At 36.4% G+C, this 22,402-nt stretch overlaps 4 protein-coding genes across 4 annotated transcripts; 3 read left to right on the top strand and 1 right to left on the bottom strand.

Moving 5' to 3' along the window:
- Nucleotides 1–1,308: 1,308 nt before the first annotated feature.
- Nucleotides 1,309–11,239, top strand: LOC109173525. The gene is made up of 4 exons (XM_019322768.1): nucleotides 1,309–1,435; nucleotides 7,375–8,514; nucleotides 8,606–9,276; nucleotides 10,049–11,239. The coding sequence occupies exons 2-4, from the start codon at nucleotides 7,385–7,387 to the stop codon at nucleotides 11,065–11,067; spliced, it is 2,820 nt and encodes a 939-aa protein (XP_019178313.1). The 5' UTR covers nucleotides 1,309–1,435; nucleotides 7,375–7,384; the 3' UTR covers nucleotides 11,068–11,239.
- Nucleotides 11,240–13,431: 2,192 nt separating this feature from the next.
- Nucleotides 13,432–15,090, top strand: LOC109174448. Its single transcript, XM_019323687.1, has 3 exons — nucleotides 13,432–14,499; nucleotides 14,566–14,665; nucleotides 14,729–15,090. The coding sequence occupies exons 1-3, from the start codon at nucleotides 13,432–13,434 to the stop codon at nucleotides 15,088–15,090; spliced, it is 1,530 nt and encodes a 509-aa protein (XP_019179232.1).
- A 244-nt stretch (nucleotides 15,091–15,334) lies between these two features.
- Nucleotides 15,335–16,342, top strand: LOC109174442 (uncharacterized mitochondrial protein AtMg00810-like). The gene has a single exon (XM_019323680.1). It carries the CDS (start codon nucleotides 15,335–15,337, stop codon nucleotides 16,340–16,342), a length of 1,008 nt encoding a protein of 335 aa, XP_019179225.1.
- Nucleotides 16,343–16,631: 289 nt separating this feature from the next.
- LOC109174435 (uncharacterized mitochondrial protein AtMg00810-like) lies at nucleotides 16,632–17,258 on the bottom strand. The gene has a single exon (XM_019323673.1). It carries the CDS (start codon nucleotides 17,256–17,258, stop codon nucleotides 16,632–16,634), a length of 627 nt encoding a protein of 208 aa, XP_019179218.1.
- Nucleotides 17,259–22,402: the final 5,144 nt, after the last annotated feature.

The following is a 22,402-nucleotide window of genomic DNA, read 5'->3' as shown; positions in this document are numbered from 1 at the left end:
ATTCGGTAACGTTGTTGCCATGGTGGAGGAGGCCATAATAAAATGCCTAGCATTTAAATATAATCCCAAGAAAAAGTTATCAGTCGGTCAATCGTTACACTATGGGTTATGTTGAAAAATTAATTAGCTAAAATTGACATGTAAAATGATCATTTTGAGGCAAAGCTTTGAGTGGATACACCACCGGTTTGGATTTGGTCAAATTGACAAAGTGGATTCTGATTCACGACCGGTATGATCTTAAGCAAGATATTTAATTTGATATATTATACAAAAATTAATTATCAAAGTGCATCCATTTGAGTTAGAAAAGTAGATCAAATTAAGAAGACTTTGTAAGAAATTTTTGTTGCACATTAAAAAAATGGGCGTGGGTTTGCATGCACAAGGTACGTCACACCCACCTAATGATCATAGTGTTGATCGGCTAGTGGTTAACAAATTAAAGTAACAGTCAAACCAACTTGACTAAAGTCACCCCATTATACTATTGTTAATTCTTCTTCTCAAAGTTTGAAACTCTAATTCTAAGGGTCTCCATGCTCTGGCAAAACAGAACATATGAGAGGAGGTAAATCAGGGTAATATAACTTAGTGACTTTGTAGACAGAACTAAATAGCAATACACACAAGGAATCTACCCACTAAATCTGTCCACTTTAAACAAAATCATCGCACTACCGCTGCGGCTATACTATTTATTCTTAATCATATACTTTAGGAAGATGATTTGTAATATACTAAAACGAAGGAAAAAGTAAAGAAACTTGCAATTAAAATTTCTTATGAAGATGAAAAGAGCCACACTGCATTGAATTCTCCCTTGCATTCAACTCACCAAAACGTTTGGCAAAAAGCCAATATATCCATAAAAATTAAAATTGCCGAAACGTTAATTCAATTCTGGGTATATATTTCTTCACAGACATATGCATGTATGTACACATTACATTACATTAAACCCATCAAAGTCAACCCTAGCTTGCTTAATTGTTTGGAGTGCCGGAAACGCAGTGGCGACCACCTTTTCAGCCAACAAATCTGGCTTTAATTAAATTTCTGCATAGCTTAATTTGTTTTTGTAAGTGTAGAGATGTCAAACCCCATGTGATCCGGACCTTTGCTGCCATCTCTCATGGCTTCTTCTACCACCTAACTTCACTCCTTCCAACACACACACACACACACATATATCTCTATTCTCAAGACCCACTTACTCCTCCTCAACTCTCAATAAGCAGCAGGCAGAAAATTAAAAGAGGAGAAAACCCATTTTTCTTCTTCTTTCTTTCTTTCGTTCGATCGTCAGAGAAGCAAAGAAAACCATTTTGCTTCATTCTCCATTTTTGGTCAGACCTCATTTTTGTCTTGCTCCTGCATGCCGTGGGTTTGCCTAAGTTCCTAGATGCTATCTTTTTCATCAAATATTTTGAAGGTCAGTTTATATTTATTTCAATCTATCTTTTGGTATTGTCCTATTATTTGTATTTGTTTGTTAGTGTATATTAAAAAGCAAATTGCAAAATAATTTAGTATATATATATATATATATATATATATATATATATATATATATATATATATTCAATTATAAATGATTTTTATGATATGCAAAAGATACACGGTAAATAACTAAATTTTAGTAAATTTATAATTTAATGATATATTTTGGTATATATATTAAATGAATATTAAGGGTCCGTTTGGAAAGCAGGAAAATGACTTTTGGAAAATGTTTTCTGGAAAATGAGTCATTTTCCGGAAAACAATTTCCTTTCCAGTGTTTGGTTGCATTCTGGAAAACTGCTTTTGTGTGTTTGGTTCATTTTCTGGAAAATGAGTAGAATTGTATAATTAACCATTTTAATTATTTTATTTAGAATATTACAACATGTATAATAATATAATAATAATTTTAAATATATTAAAAAAATAACTAATAATATATCAAAAATATTATGGTGGTGGTGTAGTGGTAGTGGTGTTATTTGTTATATAATAATAATAATAATAATAATAATAATAATAATAATAATAATAATAATAATAATAATAATAATAATAATAATAATAATAACAATAATAATAATAACTGGTGGTGGTATGACGGTGGTAGCAGTGGTGGTGGTGGTGATGGTGTGGTGGCGGTAGTTGCAGTGGTACGGTGGTGGTGGTGGTGGTGGCGGTGGCGGCGGCGGCGGTGGTTGCGGTGGTATGGTGGTGGTGGTGACGGCGATGGTTGCGGTGGTATGGTCGTGGTGGTGGCGGCGTCGGTGGTGTGATGGTGGTGGTGTGGTGGTGGTGGCGGTGGTTGCGGTGGTATGGTGGTGGTGGCGGCGGCGGCGGTGGTGCAGTGGTAGTGGTGGTGGCGGTGGTATGGTGGTGGTGGCAGCGGCGGTGGTGTGGTGGTGGTGGCGGTGGCGGTGGTGGTGTGATGGTGGTGTGGTGGTGGTGGCGGTGGTTGCAGTGGTATGGTGGTGGTGGCGGCGATGGTGGTTGCGGTGGTATGGTGGTGGTAGTGGCGGCGGTGGTGGTAGTGGCGGTGGTGTGATGGTGGTGGTGGTGGCGGCGACGACGGTGGTAGTGGCGGTGGTGTGATGGTGGTGGTGTTGGTGGCGGCGGCGGCGGTGGTGGTGGTTGCAGTGGTATGGTGGTGGTGGCGACGATGGTGGTTGCGGTGGTATGGTGGTGGTAGTGGCGGTGATGTGATGGTGGTGGTGTGGTGGCGGCGGCGGTGGTGTGATGGTGATGGTGGTGGTGGTGGCGGTGGTATGGTGGTGGCGGCGACGGTGGTGGTGGCGGCGACGACGACGATGGTGGTAGTGGTGGTGGTGGCGGCGGCGGTGGTGGTGTGATGCAGTAGTGGTGGTGATGGTGGTAGTGAGGTGGTGGTGGTATGGTGTTGATGATGTTGGTGGTGGTGTGATGTTGGTGTAAAAGTTGGAAAATGACTTCCCCCAAAAAAAAGGGGAAGTCATTTTCCTCCAAAACAAGCTTATTTTCCAAAGTCAACGGAAAATGATTTCCGTTGACTTGATTTTCCAAGCACATCCAAACAATGAAAACTTGGAAAATGATTTCCAGAACTCATTTTCCAGGTTTCCAAACACACCCTTAATGTATTTAATTATCTACTTTTAAATCGTGATTAACTTCCCTCATCATATAATTCTGACTCCCTCCCCGTGCAAAGTAACAACCATATATGCATATGCATATGCAGGCACTTAATGTGTCCAAATGTTAATTGATACTCCGTATTAATTTTCTTTTTATTCATCAATTCATTCCTTATTCCTTCCCTTAAGTAATGCTGTGCCGTGGCACCGTATAGTATATTTTCAGCAACCATTCTTCTTTAAGAATAGTAATAGTAATAGTAATAGTAATAGTAATAGTAATAGTAATAATAATAATAATAATAATAATTTTTAAAAATTTATTTTAATTTCTTTTTTTTTTATTTAGTTTAGGTGAACCCAATTTTGACGAACTAATTTAAAATTCACAGTATAAGACCCACCCCTAGAATTATTGCAAAAGTAAATTCTTTTTCTATTTGTTTGCTTTTATTACCGAATTCCTTTTTAAGATGAGGTAGATGGAGTTTTCTCTTTTCATTTATTTATTTATTGCTTTTATTACGGGCTCCGTTTTAAAACAAAATAGAGTTGTTCCCTTTAATTTGTTGAGTACCAAGTTTGCTCTTCATTTCATGGACGTTAATTAAAGTATCATAAGCTCGATAACCTAATCTCTATTCTCTATTATATATATAAAAAACAAAATCTTTTATTTTAACTTCACGCCCGAAACAGTCTTATACTATTAAAATTTACCTAATATTGTAAAATAATGTAATACAATTCCTAATAGAATATATTGTTTCCTACCTTTCTACTCGTACTATAATTCTACATTAAAATTCCTATTCTAATATTATAAAATAATATGATAGAATTCCTAATAAAATATATTATTTCATACTTGTCCAATGGTACCAAATTGTTCCCTTGTGTGGGAGGTGGTGGGTTCAAAGCTTTGGTAGAGGTGATTATGGTAACATTTGATGTAGTAGCTTGTATATGTGGGTATCTCATTTCCCTTATAATATATTCTTTCATACTTTCCTATTCGTAATACAATACAACAATATTAAAATTCATATTTCTATTCAACAATACTAGTATTTTCACCCGTGCGATGCGCGGAATGAAATTGTTGTAATATATTAAAAATATTTAAATTGAATTAATTTCACCAGAGGTCACTTGTCTTTCCTGACAATTTCAAATTTAATCTTAGACTATACTTATTAATTATTACGATTTATTCTATGTTATAATTCTTACTTAATATTCTTACTATTATTATTAACACTTAATTACTTTTAGATATTATTATTACCACTTATATTATTATTATTATTATTATTATTATTATTATATTATTATTATTATTATTATTATTATTATTATTATTATTATTATTATTATTATTATTTATTATTAGTTTCTTTTCAAGTTCTGTTAGTATATAATGGACGTGAGGCACAATAATAATATAACCATAATTAAATATTCTTGTATTGTATTTCGTGAGTCACAATAATAATATAACAATAATTAAATATTCTTCAAGGATTTCTATTACCATCATTAATTATTTCCTAATTTATCATAATTAAATAATTTGACCAATTATAAAGCTTTTTTTTTTAGAAATTGGTGGGCCAAACTGCCTATGGCAGTTTGCGGTGGGTAGATCTCAAAAAAATACGCGATTTCAAAAAAAACATCTGTCCAAAATGGACAACCGAGTCAAAAGTTATGCCTTGCCGAACTTTTGACACTTTACAACTTAAAAAAAAAATAAAAAAATTAATCGTCGGTTCAGCCGGCGAGGCGGCCGCGAAGGAGGCCGATTCCGGCCTTCCTCGCCGCGGCCAGCATCGCGATTTTTGCAACACTAATATATAGTATAGATATAGATTAGAATAGGAATAGTATTGCACAATTTTATAATATTAGAATAGAATTTTAACCCAGTAGATATCAATATATTTTATTAGGAAAGGGAGATTTTTAGGAATTGGGCGGGAAGTTAAAAGTTCAGAATTTTGTTTTTATATATAGTATAGATTACAATAGGAATTGTATTACAATATTTTATAATATTACAATAGAATTTTAACCCAGAATTATTGTATGAATGGGAAAGTAGAAATCAATATATTTTTTTTAGGAAGAGAGATTTTTTAGGAATTGGGCGGGAAGTTAAAATTTTAGGATTTTGTTTTTATATATAGTATAGATATAGATAGATTTATATAATTAGAATAGAATTTTAACCCATAATTATTGTACGAATGCGAAAGTAGAAATCAATATATTTTATTAGGAAAAGAGATTTTTTAGGAATTGGGCGGGAAGTTAAAATTTTAGGATTTTGTTTTTATATATAGTATAGATATAGATTATATTATTCATTTTCCCGTTAAAAATTATAATCTTCATTATTAGTTTTATAATTCTCCGTTAATTCTCTTGCACTATATAATATTGAGTATTTGATGTTATAATTTAAATAATTGTATATTGAACCAAATATTCTTAATATATTATAACCAGTGTTGTAAAACTCGGCCTCCTCGGCGCCTAGGCGGACTCCTCGAAGCTAGGCGGCGCCGTGCCGTGCCGCTTTTGATTATAGTCGGCCATTACTCGGCTGGCCGCCTAGGCGGCCAACTCGGCCAAACTCGGCTAACTCGGCCGAGTCGGCCAACTCGGCTGAGTCAATCAATTTCGTCCGATTTTGACCGATTTCGTCTGATTTTGACCGATTTCACCCCATGTTGTCTTTCATTAATTATTGATTTTAATATTATTATGATGTTATGACTTATAAATTATCCATATTTCATTTATTTGGATGTGTTATTTGATTGAATGTTGAAAACAGTCTCATTAAAATTGTCAAACTATAAGTTTGTCACTATTTTTTAAAATTTTTTGGGTGCCCGCCTAGCGTCGCCTAATTTCTTGAATACGAAGATTTACTCTTCTTTACATGGGCGTTAAAGTATCATAGGTACTTAGTTCATAGCATCAAATTCTTGTTTCCTCTTCACCTTTTTTAATCTTTATTAATTAATTTGTTCAATATTTTATATTTAATTAACTCGTAACTTGTGTGAAACGAGTATATATACTATTATGGGAAAAACTATTGTGAAACCGTCGAATCGTATTCGTGAGGCGGTCGAGTCAATATGAAAATGTAATATTTAAACTGACAAATGTAATGTTTATATTGAAAAATATAATACTAATTGGGAATAAAGTATTTGTTACTTAGAAGTAAAAGTGTAATACTTTTTAAGAAAAATGTAATATTTTTACATTTTGATTTAAAGTATTACATTTTTTTTCAAAAGTGTTACATTTTCTCTTATAAGTAATAAAATTTTTATTTGAGATTAATATTGTATTTTTCAGTATAAGTATTACATTTCATTTTGACATGACTCCCCTCACGAATAAGGATTCGTGAGACGGTCAGACAAGATAGTCACTTATTATTATTATTATTATTATTATTATTATTATTAAAGAAGTGAAAAAAATGTGCTCCGTGATAGATTTGGAGTGGTAGAAACGCACTGGCGACCGACCACCTTTTCAGGCAACAAATCGGGCTTTACTTAAATTTCTGCATTGCTTAATTGTTTTTGCGAGTGTAGAGATGTCAAACCCCATGTGACCTTTGTTGCCATCTCACATGGCTTCTTCTACCAACTCACTTCACTCCTTCTAACACATATCTATGTTCATGTCCCTATATATATCTAGCTACATCCTACACATATATGTATACTCTAATCTCAGCCACCACCACCGCCGCCGTGATATCACCACCACCAAGCTAACAGAATTCCAAGAATCGAAAAGGAACTTGCAAGCTAGATTGTATGTTTTTGACATGGTTCATTGGTTTATACTTGACGATGCATTTTCAGTAGTTTTATTGATATGAAGTTTGATGTGTACGTATATCCCAACTACTGTAAAACTAATTTGGATTCAGATTGAGTTGTGCCCGTTGCAGAGTTTAACTCTTGCTTGAGATAAGACCTGGATTTGGCCTGGGTTGTGTCCGTTGCATAGTTTGACTCTGGCTCGAGGATAAGACCTGGATTTGGCCTAGGTTGTGCCCACTGCAGAGTTTGACTCTTGCTCGGATATTTGGTCCTAAGTTGTGTCTGGTGCAGAGTTTGACTCTTGCTCGGGGATAAGGGCGGGCCAAGAGCTTCTTGGTTGTATAAAATCCATGCATGAATATTGATGTTTCTTTGTTTTTCTGATGGTTTTGCAGGTTAGGGGAAATGGGGTTAGGGAGGAGCATAAATAGGAGTGGGGATTACTTAGAAGGAATGTTGAGTGATTACATGGGAGGAAGGAAAGGTGGCAATAACAATAAGATAAGATCAACAAAGACTGGATCCACTAAGCTTGTTGCAGTGCTCACTTTCCTGCAATTCACTTTTGCTGTTTATGCAACATTTCTTCTATACTACATGAGCCCTTCCGTGGATTTAAGGATGAAGCCAGATTTTTCTTGGGCTACAAGAATGGCTCAGCAATGGAAGCAGTATTTGATCATCCCCCCACATGTAGTGAGCAAATACCAAGAATCCAATTCAGTGGTGAGAGGTGAGACGGCACAACCGATGATGGTGTTTAGCCCTTCTGAGGTTTGTGAGCTCGAAAAGATTGATTTTGAGCAGAAGAAGTCGAATGATGCAGTGATGATCAAGCTGAAGAGGGAGCTTTATCAGCAGGTGTTAGATTTCCAGAAGAGTAGTTTTGGCACTGAGACTCTGTCTGAGCTGATGGCAATGAAGTCTAAGTGGGATTTGCGTGGTCCAAACAGGCCCAAAATCACTGTGATTTTGAACCATTTCAAGAGGAAGACTCTTTGTGCACAACTAGATTCTCTACTCAACCAGACCCTCCCTTTCCACCATGTTTGGGTGCTGTCATTTGGGAGCCCTAACGAGCAGACCCTGAGACGAATCGTGGAAAGCTACAACGACACGAGAATAAGTTTCATTAGCTCCGGCTATGATTTCAAGTACTATGGCAGGTTCCAAATGGCCTTGCAGACTGAGGCAGATCTTGTGTACATTGTGGATGATGACATGATCCCCGGGAAGAAAATGCTACAGATTCTAGCGCACGTTGCAGGGACCGAGAAGTACCAAAATTCGGTACTGGGAAGCATCGGGAGGATCTTGCCTTTCAGACAGAAGGATTTCAGCTTCCCTAGCTACAGAAAGTTCAGGTCCAAGGAGGCAGGGTTGTATTTGCCTGATCCTGCTTACGACATCCTTGTCGATAGAATTGTCCAGGTCGATTTTCTCTCGAGTTCTTGGTTCCTCTCTGCAGAGCTTATCAAGACTCTCTTCACTGAAACCCCTTTCACTTTCATGACAGGAGAAGACCTGCACTTAAGGTATGACATTTAATTTATCTCCAATTAAGGTTTGATACTTTGATCATGATATGTCTTATCTTAATTTTTGTGTTTTGCTATAAAATTGTAGCTATCAACTTCAGAAGTACAGGAATGCTGGCTCATTTGTCCTGCCAGTTGATCCAAATGACAAAGAAACATGGGGTGACAGTGAGCACAGGCTAGCATATGTCTCAGAAACAACTGTGATCTTCAAGGACATTGTTCAGGTCAGGGATGACCAATGGTGGAAGGCGCTTTCCACTGGCTATGTGACACAATGGGCTGCAATGAATCCCCAGAAGATCGACGCCCTCTTCTACGCCCACTCGATGGACGATGTGAAGGCGCTCGCTCCACTACTCGAGAAATTCAGGACAACTGTGGGGAGAAAGGCCTACATTGTTGTCTCTGGGGGCAAGTTTTTGGGCTGTGAGGATGCTGCCATGGCTTTGAATTGGCCGAAAGCAGTCTGCAGGGAGAGGAGATTCAAGATCATGGATTTGGGGATTGGGGCTCTGTCAAGGATTTCAAATTCAGAAGTTCCTGTTCTGCAGGCTGTGTATGCTAGCATGAAAGGGCTAATCAAGATTCATAACCCCAGTGTAGTGATCACAGTAGCTGATGCAGACTCTAACATCAAGAAGGCTCTGAAAATGGCTGTAGAGACTAACACAAACAACTCTACACTTGTTCTTCTGCCAAGACCATCTGTGCCCAAAGTTCTCTGGATGCCCGATCTTCGCCCCACTGCATTGCCAAGTAAGAATTCTGCTCTTTGTTTCACATACTATGCTCTCACTCTAATACCAAATTGAAATAAAAGTATAAATGTATAGATAATTGAACTATAGGTTTATACTTTATAGGGAAATGGGTTAAATAGGCATATGAGCTTTATTATAAAAGCGAAAACACTTAAACTTTTAAAAGCTATAATTAAAGAACATGTCATTTTAGTGCATTAAAACCCAAAAATTGGTTAGTGACAAATAATAGCATGTCACTAATATTTCGGCTAGCTCTTGGAACAAAAACCAATGGTTGGCAACCGGTGATTGCCTATTCTCTAAAGGAGGTAATTGGCAATCGCCTTTTCCCCCAAATGAAGCAACCGTCGATCGCCTTCTTACAATAAAAAGGTGACAAGAAAGTCACCTTCTTCGTCAATGAATGACGTGACCGGTGATCGCCTCCTTTGAAGAGAAGGCAATTGCCGATCGCTTTCTTTAATGACAAAAGCCTTTGTCGATTGCCCGTCGTCAATTTTTGTCGCAAAAGCTAGTCGGAGAATCATTGAAACTCTAATGACTGCTATTACAAGTCATTAACTGGTATATGACATGTTGATGTGCTTGATTATAACTTTTAAAAGTTCAATATCTAATTGACTTTTCATATTAATTTCATAGGATGTATTTGACCATTTTCCCTACTTTATATATATATATATATATATATATATATATATATATATATATATATGTCATCTCAACTCTAAACAATCAATATAATGTGTTGTATGTATTTTCAGATTGGAACAAGATGAGAGTATCCATCAGCATTATCACTCAAAACAGGGCAAATTCATTGGCAAGGCTACTGAGGTCTCTGAGCAGTGCATTCTATGTAGGAGATGAAGTTTCCATTACATTCAACATGGACAGCAAGGTGGACGAGGCAACCATAAAGCTGGTGAACTCATTCAGCTGGCCTCACGGGCCGAAAACTCTGCGAAGGCGTATCATCCAGGGCGGGCTGATTCGGGCAGTGAGTGAAAGTTGGTATCCTTCGTCAGACGATGACTTCGGGCTCCTTCTTGAGGATGACATCGAAGTCTCCCCTTACTATTACCTCTGGATTAAGTACGCTCTTTTGTCATACCATTATGACCCCCAAGTCTCACTCCCTGAGCTCTCAACAATCTCCCTTTACACGCCGCGTTTGGTTGAGGTGGTGAAGGAGCGGCCCAAATGGAATGCCACTGAGTTCTTCAAACGGATCCACCCAAACACGCCCTACCTCCACCAACTTCCATGCAGTTGGGGAGCAGTGTTCTTCCCGAAACAATGGAGGGAGTTTTATGTTTACATGAACATGCGATTCACCGAGGATGCTAAGCAGAATCCTGTCCAGATTCCTAAGTCCAGAACCAACGGCTGGCAAGCTTCGTGGAAGAAATTCTTGATCGACATGATGTATCTGAGAGGTTACGTGAGCCTCTACCCAAACTTCCCTAACCAGGCGAGCTTCTCCACCAATCACATGGAGCCCGGGGCGCATATTGCGGCAAAGGACAACGTTGTTAAGCACAACAAGGATGATTTTGAGGTGCCACTGTTGAAACAGGACTTCAAGGATCTTCTCCCCAATGGGAAAATGCCGCCAGCGCCGAAACTACCGTCGCTCAACCTCTTCAACCAGGCGGTTTCGCTCAAGGGGTTGAAGTCCGCCGGCGCAAAGCTGAAACAGGACGTCCTTAAATGCGACGCTACAGAGGTTGTCGTCGTTCATCACCACACCGGCCTTCCTTCACACTGTGCGAGATTCTAAAAATCGTGGTTATGTTGTTCGATCTACCTACAGTTTTATATCATTCTTTTAAGATTTTTATTCTTTACGTTATATTACGTCGGGGGTGATCGGAGAAACTGATCTGTCACCCCCTCCCTTAATGTAATGCGACAAGACAAAACATTCAATATACATAGATTTTTTACATCAACATAACATAGAATGAAAGCTTTAAACTACGGGAAAGTTGGCACACGTCACGTCACCTCATAGTGCGATTTGGGTGAAGCCATAAAGATGTAAATCAAGGTAAATTTTGGGTGAAGCGTAGCAGGCAAATGACAACAAAGAATTAAATGAGCTCAATTTGTCTATAGCTAGCTAAGATCGAGAAGATGAATAGGCGGCTCTTATAGCGAGTCAAACTTAGAACTTGTGATTATCAAGCTAACAACCGACCAACTCAGTTGGAGTTATATTTTACCTAACATATATAGAATGGAGCTTTAATGTTGTATTGTTTGTCATTTTAATAGTTATGGCTGTTAAGATCAAACTAAAATTCAACTAGATTAATCTCCTGTACGTATCCATGAATCAACATCACGAGGTGGTGATCCAAAATCATAATTACTTTCTGTAGCGAGAAAGCAATTATGATATGCATGGAAATGCGGAAAGTTAATTATCCTCTGCAGAATCTTTATTTGATATGGTTTGCAAGAAAAGTTGGGGCAGTTGAAGAGGAGCATCGTCCTAGTTGTGCCCTTTTTTCCATAAAGAGCACAAAGAAGAGTCAACACCCCCGCTAGGGTTCGATGGATTCTGTGATCTTCTATTTAGAAAAGCAACAAAGATGTCATTGAGCTACAAGCTACATACCAACAACTAAACATTTTAATTGAGTTTCAATATTGAAAAAAATTACAATTGAGTCTTTTTATTATTATGGGAAAATTGCACTTTTCGTCCATAAGTTATATGATAATTGTAGAATTCGTCCCTAAGTGTTAGTAGTGCTCACTTTTCGTCCCTAAGTTATTATTGGCATTGCACTTTTCATCCTTTTATTAACTTTTCATGCTCACTTTGAATTGTGTCCCTGAGCTATACTAAAGTTGCAAAATTTGTCCCTAATGTTTTGTTAGTAAAGAGACAAAAAGTGCAACACCAATGATAACTTAGGGACGAAAAGTGAGCATGATCAACACTTAGTGACAAATTTTACTATTATCGTATAACTTAGGGATGAAAATACAATTTTTCCTATTTTGAAAAATATTTAGCATTTTTATATTTATGTAAATCATATTATACAAATATGTGGCGTTTTTATATATACTTACGTGGACCTCATTGTACAATTAATTAATTAATTTTTTAAACTTTTTTTTAAGGACGACCACCTACTACTGTGGGAGGAAACAATTGATGGTTGTCGTTGTTGACAGGCAACAACCTAACAGTTGTTCAAAAACTAAATAAGGATAGCCATAGTTGTCTCAAAGTCTAGATTTAATATAAACCTCAGATTGTAATGGAGTGAAGCTACATGCAAGCTAAGGAACAACAATGGCGGAAAGGAAAAAAGGCTGGAAGTTTTGGTAAAGATATTTTCGATTGTGATTTCTGGGAGACAGATTACAATATATGAATGAAGAAGGAGCGGGAAAAGCAGTTACAAATGGAAAGGACAAGAAGGCCCTGATTAAGCTCTTCTTCTTGAATCACTGCATGCTTCTTCCTCTAATACCCCCGTAAGTTGGCGCATACAAATTTTGTGTGCCCAACTTAGAAGTGAAGGATTGGAACTGCAACGTGGGAAGCAGTTTAGTGAATCCATCTGCGATTTGATTGGAAGAGGACACATATAATAGCTTGATGACTTCTTGTGATACCTTCCCCCGCACGAGATGACAATCGATCTCTATATGTTTCGTGCACTCATGAAAGAATGCATTTTCGGCTATAGCAATTGCGGATTTGTTGTCACAGAATACCGCTGCAGGCTTCTTCAATTGTGCCTGTAAATCATCAAGAAGGAACATGAGCCACTGGACTTCGCACACAGGGCTGCTAACTGATGAAGTAATGCACAGCTCAGTCATATCTTCAATCCTCTCAAACATCTCAAATAATGCACCAAACTTGCAGCTTGCAGCAGTCCAGTTCAGCTCTTCTCTGCTTTTTGCTTTCTTTCTTAGCTTAATAAGTCAGGGGTTTATTAGTCTTTTCCTTTTTCCCTTGGCAGTTATAACGGCTTGTCTATATAGCCTATGATGTGTAAGCTGTAGACAAGTTGATACAATCATCTCTTCTTTCAGCCTGTAAACACGTAAACTCTCTTCATCTTCTTCAATGGAATGCATACTGTTTTTCTTCTAGTCCTTGAGGTTTCTCAACATGGTATCAGAGCGTTACCGGAGCTACGCCGCGGCAGTCACGGCGGAGACTGAAACCGGTGATGAAAATGGTGGCGAGCAAGCTACGTCATCCGATCGCATTCCGATGAACTCCAGCCCTGTTCAGCTCGTGGATGAGCTTCACGATCCTATGTACTTGCATGTGACGGAAAATCCTAACCTCGTGCTCGTTTCTCCTCCTTTGTCAGAAGTTAATTACGCAACGTGGAGTAGATCGATGAGAATTGCTCTCGAAGTTAAAAACAAATTCGGATTCGTTGATGGAAGCATAGCAAGTCCTGCAGAGTCCGATCCGAGATTTCCGATCTGGAGGAGATGCAACAATATTGTATGCTCCTGGATCTTCAAGGCTCTTAGCCCTATGATTGCAGAAGGAGTGCTGTATTTCGAAGTTGCGGCTGAAATTTGGAGTGTTCTTAAGAAAAGATACTCCCAGGTTGATGCTCACAGGATTGCGGAACTGCAAAACGAAATCTACAGGAGCACTCAAGGTAACCTTTCGATTAATGAATATTTCACTAAATCTAATGCTCTATGGGTCCAGATGAACGCTATGAGACCAATTCCTAAATGTGAATGTGTGCCGAGGTGCTCATGCGCACTCATTAGCAAGATTCAGAAGGAAAAACAGGAAGATCAGATTATACGTTTCCTGGAAGGGCTTAATGAAGAATATGAGAACATTAAGTCCGGAATTTTGGTTATGGATCCCATCCCTGCTATGGAGAATGTCCTTAACATGGCCCTCAAGATGGAAAGGAAGCTTAGAAACTCTGGCATCATGAAGAATCCCGATTTGATTCAATCTAATTCTGTGCAGAACATAACAATACAGAATTCAGATGACCAGTCCACTGTGGCTGTTGCAACTTCCTTTAACAAAAAGAAGTTCAGCAATAATTCTGGAAAGAATGTTCCTAAGTGTGTGTTCTGTGGGAAATTAGGGCACACGATTGAAAAGTGTTACAAGAAGCATGGTTTCCCACCAGGGTGGATTCCAGGTTATAAGTCTAAGGATAAACAAGCTCAAGAGACTCAGCCTGCTTCTGTGAACTAAGTTGGAGATGTAGGCCTTACTGCTGAGCAGTTTCAAAGGCTTGTGAGTCTGTTGCAGAGCCAAAGCCAAGGGAGTCATTCATCTAATAATACTGTGACATTGTCTAACACTGGAATCAATTCAGATTCCAGGAAGGTTGCAGAGAAACATAATGAAGGCAAGTTCATCTTTAATCCTCATATCAATACTGTGTTAAATTCTCTTGATGTTTGGATTTTAGATTCTGGTGCAACTGACCATATCACTAGTTCTTTGGACTACTTTGAATCTCATTATGCTGTTCATGGAGTATCAGTAAGGCTGCCTAATGGGGAAACAGTTGATGTTACTCACATTGGGAATATTAAACTTCACATGGATATGATGTTGAAAAATGTGTTGTTTATTCCATCTTTTTCCTTTAATATTGTTTCTGCTAGCAAGCTGGTAAGAGAATCAGGATGTGAAATTATTATTGGGGCTGATTGCTGTGATGTTCAGGGCCATCTTGGGAGGGTGGATGGTTTTGCTAAAGAAAAGGGAGGATTATCTGCTCTCCAACCCTCCTATCAGGAAGAAGGTCCATTCTGTTCAGTCTGCTAATGACTCCAATGTAATGAATTGTAGTAGTCTTTCTGCTGAGATATGGCACAATAGGCTGGGTCATTTCCCAATGAATAAGATGCAAATGTTGAAAGGGGTGAAAATCTCACCATGTACTGCCTCTGGATCAGCTTGTGACACATGTTATTTTGCCAAACATAAGAAAGCCCCTTTTTCTCTTAGCAATAATAAATCTGAGAAATGTTTTGATCTGATCCATATGGATATTTGAGGACCATTTTCTATGGCTTCCCTTAATGGAGAACATTATTTCTTAACAATTGTTGATGATTATAGCAGATACACTTGGCTACACTTAATGAAACATAAGTCAGAGGTCAGATCCACATTTCATAACTTCTATAATTATGTCCTCACACACTTTGATGCCAAAATTAAGACTGTTAGAACTGATGCTGGAATTAACATTTGCCAAAGGAAATATGCTTTGGAGATCCTAAAAGAACATGGTTTTTTGGAAGCCAAGCCAGCTAAGACTCCTGCTGTCACAAGACAGAAACTGAACAACACTGATGGGATTCCCATCACACAACCTGAAGTTTTCAGAAGGTTAGTTGGGAAACTCTTGTACCTAACCAATACTGGACCTGACATCTCTTATGCAGTCCAGCAACTAAGTCAATTTGTGGAGAAGCCAAGAAACACTCATATGGTAGCAGCTCATAGGGTGTTAAGGTACCTAAAAGGGGCACCTGGAAAAGGCTTGTTCTACCCTTCTAATTCTCTTATGAAATTGCAAGGATTTTCAGACTCAAACTGGGCAACTTGTGTGGATAGTAGGAAATCTGTGACAGGATATTGTATTTATCTTGGCAATTCTTTGATTTCATGGAAAACCAAGAAGCAAGCTACCATCTCTAGATCATCTTCTGAGGCAGAGTACAGGGCCCTAGCATCCACAACTTGTGAGGTACAGTGGTTGTTATTTCTGTTAGCAGATTTGAAGGCAACATTCTCTACTCCAGTAACTTTGTATTGTGATAACAACTCTGCCATTGCTATTGGTGAAAATTTTGTCTTCCATGAACGCACTAAACACATTGAGATTGATTGTCATGTGGTTAGACAAAAGATCAATGAAGGGGTTGTCAAACTTCTTGTTGTTTCTTCCCAGAATCAGACTGCAGATGGCTTCACAAAAGCCTTGCCTAAGCCCTTGTTTGACAAGTTCCATGATAAGCTGGGCCTTCAAGATCTTCATGCTCCAGCTTACGGGGGGTTGATGAAGTAATGCACAACTCAGTCATATCTTCAATCCTCTCAAACATCTCAAATAATGCACCAAACTTGCAGCTTGCAGCAGTCCAGTTCAGCTCTTCTCTGCTTTTTGCTTTCTTTCTTAGCTTAATAAGTCAGGGGTTTATTAGTCTTTTCCTTTTTCCCTTGGCAGTTATAACAGCTTGTCTATATAGCCTATGATGTGTAAGCTGTAGACAAGTTGATACAATCATCTCTTCTTTCAGCCTGTAAACACGTAAACTCTCTTCATCTTCTTCAATGGAATGCATACTGTTTTTCTTCTAGTCCTTGAGGTTTCTCAACACTAACACCCTATATTCGGCCTGGGAAGATGACCTGGAAACCGTCGTTTGCTTCTTAGATTTCCAAGAAATCAGGGCATCGCCGAAAAATATGCAGAATCCAGTGATGGAGCGACGAGTTTCCGAACATGTTGCCCAGTCGGAATCTGAAAACATATTGAGCTGCAAAGCTTCACCTTTTGGATAGAATATCCCTTGGCCGGGTGCTCGTTTGATGCATCGCAGAACATGGTGAGCAGCACTGATATGTTTGTTAGTAGGAGCGTCTACAAATTGACTCAATTGTTGTACGACGTATGCAATGTCCGGCCTTGTGGCCGTGAGATATAGAAGGCGGCTAACAAGTCTTCTGTAGGAGCCGATGTCAGTAAGCAGCTCGCCATCCCCGTGATATAAGCGAAGACCAGGTACCATAGGGGAGGATGCAGGCTTGCACTCAAGGAAGCCTGTTTCTGTTAAAATGTCTAGAGCATATTTACGCTGGCATAGATTCAGACCAGCCTCATTCCTTCGTGCTTCAATCCCAAGGAAATAACCTAATTCACCTAAATCTTTTATCTTGAAGGCATCATCAAGATATGCTTTGAGCTTCTGAATTAGAGACATAACTGATAAACATTATTTTTATTATTAAGTTGCAATAATTTATTTATTTTATATCAATTTTATTTATTAATTTTGTATTTTTAGCTTTACTAATATTGTTTAATTTTGGGTTATTTTTGGTTATTAAGTTTGTTTTATTATTATAATTGTCAGTTTAATAGTTTATTGCCTTTAGATTATTATTATTATTATTATTATTATTATTATTATTATTATTATTATTATTATTTCTTACATATTCAAACGCGTGAATGGCCGAACAAGAAGCGAACAGAGACACCAGCGAACTTGAGGACGGGCAGCGTGGATAGAGAAGCCCCAGAAGACACGGTCTTCCTCAATTGTCGACCAAAAATTGAGGAAGACCGTGTCTTCTGGGGTTTCTCTATCGACGCCGTCCGTCCTCAAGTTCGTTGGTGCCTTTGTTCGGCCATTAATAAAATGCCTTGTTTGATTCATTATGCAAGTAGAACTTTAGATAATGCTCAGGTTAACTACACAACTACTGAAAAGGAGTTGTTGGCTATAGTCTTTGCATTAGAAAAATTTCGTTCTTACTTAATTGGTTCTAAAGTGATTGTGTTTTCTAATCATTCTGCTCTAAAAATTTTTGCTAGCTAAAAAAGATGTCAAACCTAGACTAATAAGATGGATTCTGTTGTTGCAAGAATTTGATTTGAATATCAAGGACTGTGATACCCCGGTTATTTGAGTATTTTGTTATAAATATTATTATGCTAAATAAAATTTTACAATATAATCGTTATGTGAAATATAATATTTTTATTGTATGATCCATAATTGTATTATTTTATGAGACACAAAACTATTTGAAATTAGTCTACTAATATTATTTTATGGTTATTATGTTAGATATACAATAATCTAACTATACTGAATATTAGTATACGAGAAACCTGACCTCGTATGATAGCGGAAGCGTAGCCGTGTTGATCTCCAGCCATAGTTGATGTTTCTGTTGTGTTGCCTCTTAACGGTAGACCGTTAGCCCTGTTTTGTCTCAGACCTGACTCAGAACCCTAGATGGTGTATCGGTATCTACTGAGCGGTCTGAGTACCGTAACTGAATGTGCTATCTCATCCATAATCCTGTATCCCATCAATCCAGGTTATATTAGGCACAGAGTTTGGTTGACTAACAACTACTAGTTATTAAGTCCAACCAGACCACTTAATAAGCCTAGTCAACTTGCACCACTTAATTAAGGCTCTAATATATAATATATAATATATATTATTAGGGAAAATCTTACATTCTCCCACTTGGTGCAAGTACTAGCACAACCATCATCAAAGAACAAAACACACGAATCATAGTGATATGTCCTCTATTTAACCAGAGTAGTATCCATTATGATCACATGCATTTTAATTCTCCAACTTAGGTCCTTAATGAACAAACTCTATGTTTATTCTCGGTACCTTAAGGGATGTTTCTCAAAATACATTATGTGCACAACTGAAGGAGAAAACACATCCAAATTGTACAAAAGAGTACACTGTATGATCTCTAAAACTTTATAAGCATGCCTTAAGTAGAGATCTCTTAATGTTAGCATAATGCTAACTATATTCTATGACTTCTTTATAAGTTAACTTTAAGTACTATCTCTAACAGCTAAGAGCTTGGAGTTGACACGTCTGTCACTCCTACTCATCAAAAATAGCCAAAAGATAATCAAGTCACAGAAGCATTCCAATAACTTAGACAATAAACCAAACATCTAAGTCTATAAATTTGGAATCTTAATCATACACCATAACTTCCCAAATAACTTCAATGTTCATTTTAAATGAACTGGACATAATGAGTCTTACTAATATGTCTCACAAAATTGTTTTGAGCCTTACAACTGAAATGACCCAAGATCAATTTTGAAGAAACTAAAGACTCTATTAATCACTGAAGAATTTATTAAATGACAGTGCACCACAAATTAAATGTTTTTGTTCTAATAAATTCCTTGGTTACAACATTTTCATAAATATGTTGCACAACCAAATGTTCAATAATTTGAACTTATGAATTTATATGAACAAATACAAGATTAATACTTGTGGAATATTTTGGACTTATTGTTTAACATACAATCAAATTTAGGATGTATGAAGCCAATTAAATCCATAAACTTTAGTGGAGCATCTTAATGATCTTTTTCTAAAAATGATCACTCCCACTGATTAAAACATTCTTCAGCGAAATTAATAAAGTGAACTTAATAATATACATACTCATAATCGATTTATTGACCAACTAACAAATGAAGACACAATTCCCCACCATTAGTTGGGCATACTAAATAATCAATTTTTGGTTCCAATTAAAGTCCAACTAAATAATGAAGATATAATTCCCCACCATAGTTGGACATACTAAAAGAAAATAAAATACATCTTTCAAAACCAAGTTAGAATTTGGCTCAAAAGATACATTTTAACATTATTGGAATCCAAGAGGTATGTCAAATCACATAACTTACTACAGTTAGTCCGAAGAACCGAGCAAGATTCGTGGATTAATTAATAGAAGTGACTAAATTTTGGGAAGTGACTGAAAAAACATGTTTTGCCAATGCAAATCATGAAACTTAGAATGATAATTGAACTAAATTTATAAATTCTAAGAAATTGTGATAAAATTATTATCTAATAGGTTGAGGGATTTATTGACATAAAACTTGCCTGTGGGCTAAAGTTTTAATTCTATTAAATCCAATTAAGAAACCCTTATGATAATATTTTTCACAATTACTAAAGAGCCAGAAGAATCTAGTGACATAAAACTTGCCTGTGGGCTAAAGTTTTACTCAATTAGATTCAACTGAAAAATTTATTTATGATGAAACCATTATCAAATGAGTTGAAGAATCAAATGACATAAAACTTGCCTGTAGGCTAAAGTTTTAGTCAATAAGATTCGTTGCTATCATTATGATAAAAAAAACTTAAAGATCATGTTCCTTTTCTTAATCCCTGTGGGCAAATTAAGAAATATGACCTAAATTTACATCATAAAATTAAACTTCATGATAGAATTGGAAATTGTTTACAAATAACCATAATGTAAATAAATTGATTTATGTCTATCGTCACTGATAAAACTACTAAACTACATTCCGATACATAATTGCCTGTGGGCTAAATTATGACCGTAGTCCAGTATTTCATCCTGATTAATTATACAAATATAACGAAATTGCCTGTGGGCTAAATTTCATCATATTACATACAATTAATCACAAAAGATATGTCCAAAACTATATGTGATCAAAATAAACCGCTTAATATATAATTTTAACAGATTAAGGATGCTGTGGCTACTCCAAAACCAAATTAAAACTATAAGATCACTAGACAATTATCAAATTCTTAGGGGTGTTCAATCGGTTAACCGTTCGGTTAACCGAACCGTTTTAACCGAACCGAATTAACTAAAGTTTTTTTTTCTTTAACCATTAACCGAATCGAAGTTTGCTCTACCGAATTCACCGAACCGAAATTTTTTTCGGTTAATCGGTCGGTTAACCGATTAACCGAACTTTTTAAAGTTAAAATTTAAAATTCTAAAAATAACACCTAAAATAATAAATTCAATTAAAATAAAATACATATCATAATAAATTCATAACAAAATATAAAAAACATGAATTATAATCTCCAAACATCCATAACTTCAAATTAGTATTTATATTTATATTATTATTTATATATTAATTAAAAACTTCGGTTAACCGACCTTTCGAACCGAATTAACCGTTAACCGAAGTTTTAAAATTCCTTTAACCATTAACCGAACCGAAAAAGTTCGGTTCGAAAACGGTTAACCAAACTTTGTCGGTTCGGTCGGTTAACCGAAAATTATCCGAAGTTTGCACACCCCTACAAATTCTTGTCTAAACTTTATGTGATTGAAACTTAACAATCTTAGGTAGCTGAATATGCTGTAGCATTTCCTTAATTAACCAAGATTGAAAAATCAAGATATTTCAGTAAATTAAAGATTCTTTGGCTATTCTTTAATGAACTGAAATAAAATCACATTGGCAAGGAATGCTTAAAATGTTGGCAAACAGATTATACCAGATTGTGATGGGAAAATCTAAATATACTCCAAGGAAAGGCGGTTAGAGACTAAGTCTCACTGAAAACCAATTCCTTAAATAGAGTATCAATTTAAGGAGACTAGTGGCTCAAGATGTCCTTAACTCATGGCCATTAAAACTAGTATGTCTCCCCGATTCATATATATACTTAATGTATAACTGTTTGGGGGTATACACCAAAAAACTGTAGGGTATACACCAAAAAACTGTAGGGTTCACCTATGATTAAAGCTTAAATGGTGAACTAAAAATAGCGGACTAAACGTGCTTAAATTCAAGCACTACCGCGACTAAAGTTTATGCACAAGTCCAACTTAAATAGGAACTAATATAATTCCATCTCAAAGTATGCATTGCTAAAGGCATAATAAAATTGCATAATTTAAAACAGAATATTATGCTTAGGACAAATATGCATAAAATTAAATATTAAACTCATATATTCCAAATAAATTGCATAACTGAAGGCAAACTTACAATATGAGATTTCAAAGTATAAACTTAATATTCAAACACCAATGAGTCCAAACCAAAAGAGACCCAACATTTTGAATAATAATGTACTGAATATATACTTTAAATTTTTTTTTTTTTAACTGTAAGCCCATAGGAAAATGTTTTAATGCATAAAGATCAAATTTATGAAAAATAACTGAATTTACAAATTCAAACAATATCAAACTAAAAGGATATGGTAGCATTTGTAAATTAAAATCTCACAAACCCTAATTGCATAATTAAACTTAATATTATGCACTTAAAGTGATCGAATGCATAACACAATCTAAAAAGTATGAACCAACTAAAGAATATGAATTTATACCAAATATTCATACTTAACCAAACATGGACAATCAGAACTAAAATCATAATTCCAAGAACTAAATGAATTACGGAATTAATGGCAAAAGTCAATTGCCTAGAAAATATGTTTTTTCAAGATTACTAAATTGATTCAAAATTACTCTCCATAACCCAGTTGATAATATTATTATTATTAATGGCAAAATTGCAAATAAC

Source organism: Ipomoea nil, unplaced genomic scaffold, assembly GCF_001879475.1.
Source record: "Ipomoea nil cultivar Tokyo-kokei standard unplaced genomic scaffold, Asagao_1.1 scaffold0146, whole genome shotgun sequence".
Lineage (NCBI taxonomy): Eukaryota > Viridiplantae > Streptophyta > Magnoliopsida > Solanales > Convolvulaceae > Ipomoea > Ipomoea nil.
The sequence above is the reverse complement of the archived record's forward strand: the minus strand, read 5'-3'. Positions and strand labels throughout refer to the sequence as shown.

What these genes read in the sequence shown, in the direction of transcription:
- LOC109174442 (XM_019323680.1), top strand. Translation starts at nt 15,335, where the DNA reads ATGGCTTCCCTTAATGGAGAACATTATTTCTTAACAATTGTTGATGAT.
- LOC109174435 (XM_019323673.1), bottom strand. Translation starts at nt 17,258, where the DNA reads ATGTCTCTAATTCAGAAGCTCAAAGCATATCTTGATGATGCCTTCAAG.
- LOC109173525 (XM_019322768.1), top strand. Translation starts at nt 7,385, where the DNA reads ATGGGGTTAGGGAGGAGCATAAATAGGAGTGGGGATTACTTAGAAGGA. An exon ending in GGAGAAGACCTGCACTTAAG is followed by an intron (nt 8,515 to 8,605) that starts GTATGACATTTA and finishes ATAAAATTGTAG; the next exon opens with CTATCAACTTCAGAAGTACA. An exon ending in TCGCCCCACTGCATTGCCAA is followed by an intron (nt 9,277 to 10,048) that starts GTAAGAATTCTG and finishes ATGTATTTTCAG; the next exon opens with ATTGGAACAAGATGAGAGTA.
- LOC109174448 (XM_019323687.1), top strand. Translation starts at nt 13,432, where the DNA reads ATGGTATCAGAGCGTTACCGGAGCTACGCCGCGGCAGTCACGGCGGAG. An exon ending in AAGAGACTCAGCCTGCTTCT is followed by an intron (nt 14,500 to 14,565) that starts GTGAACTAAGTT and finishes AGTCTGTTGCAG; the next exon opens with AGCCAAAGCCAAGGGAGTCA. An exon ending in TGCAGAGAAACATAATGAAG is followed by an intron (nt 14,666 to 14,728) that starts GCAAGTTCATCT and finishes TTTGGATTTTAG; the next exon opens with ATTCTGGTGCAACTGACCAT.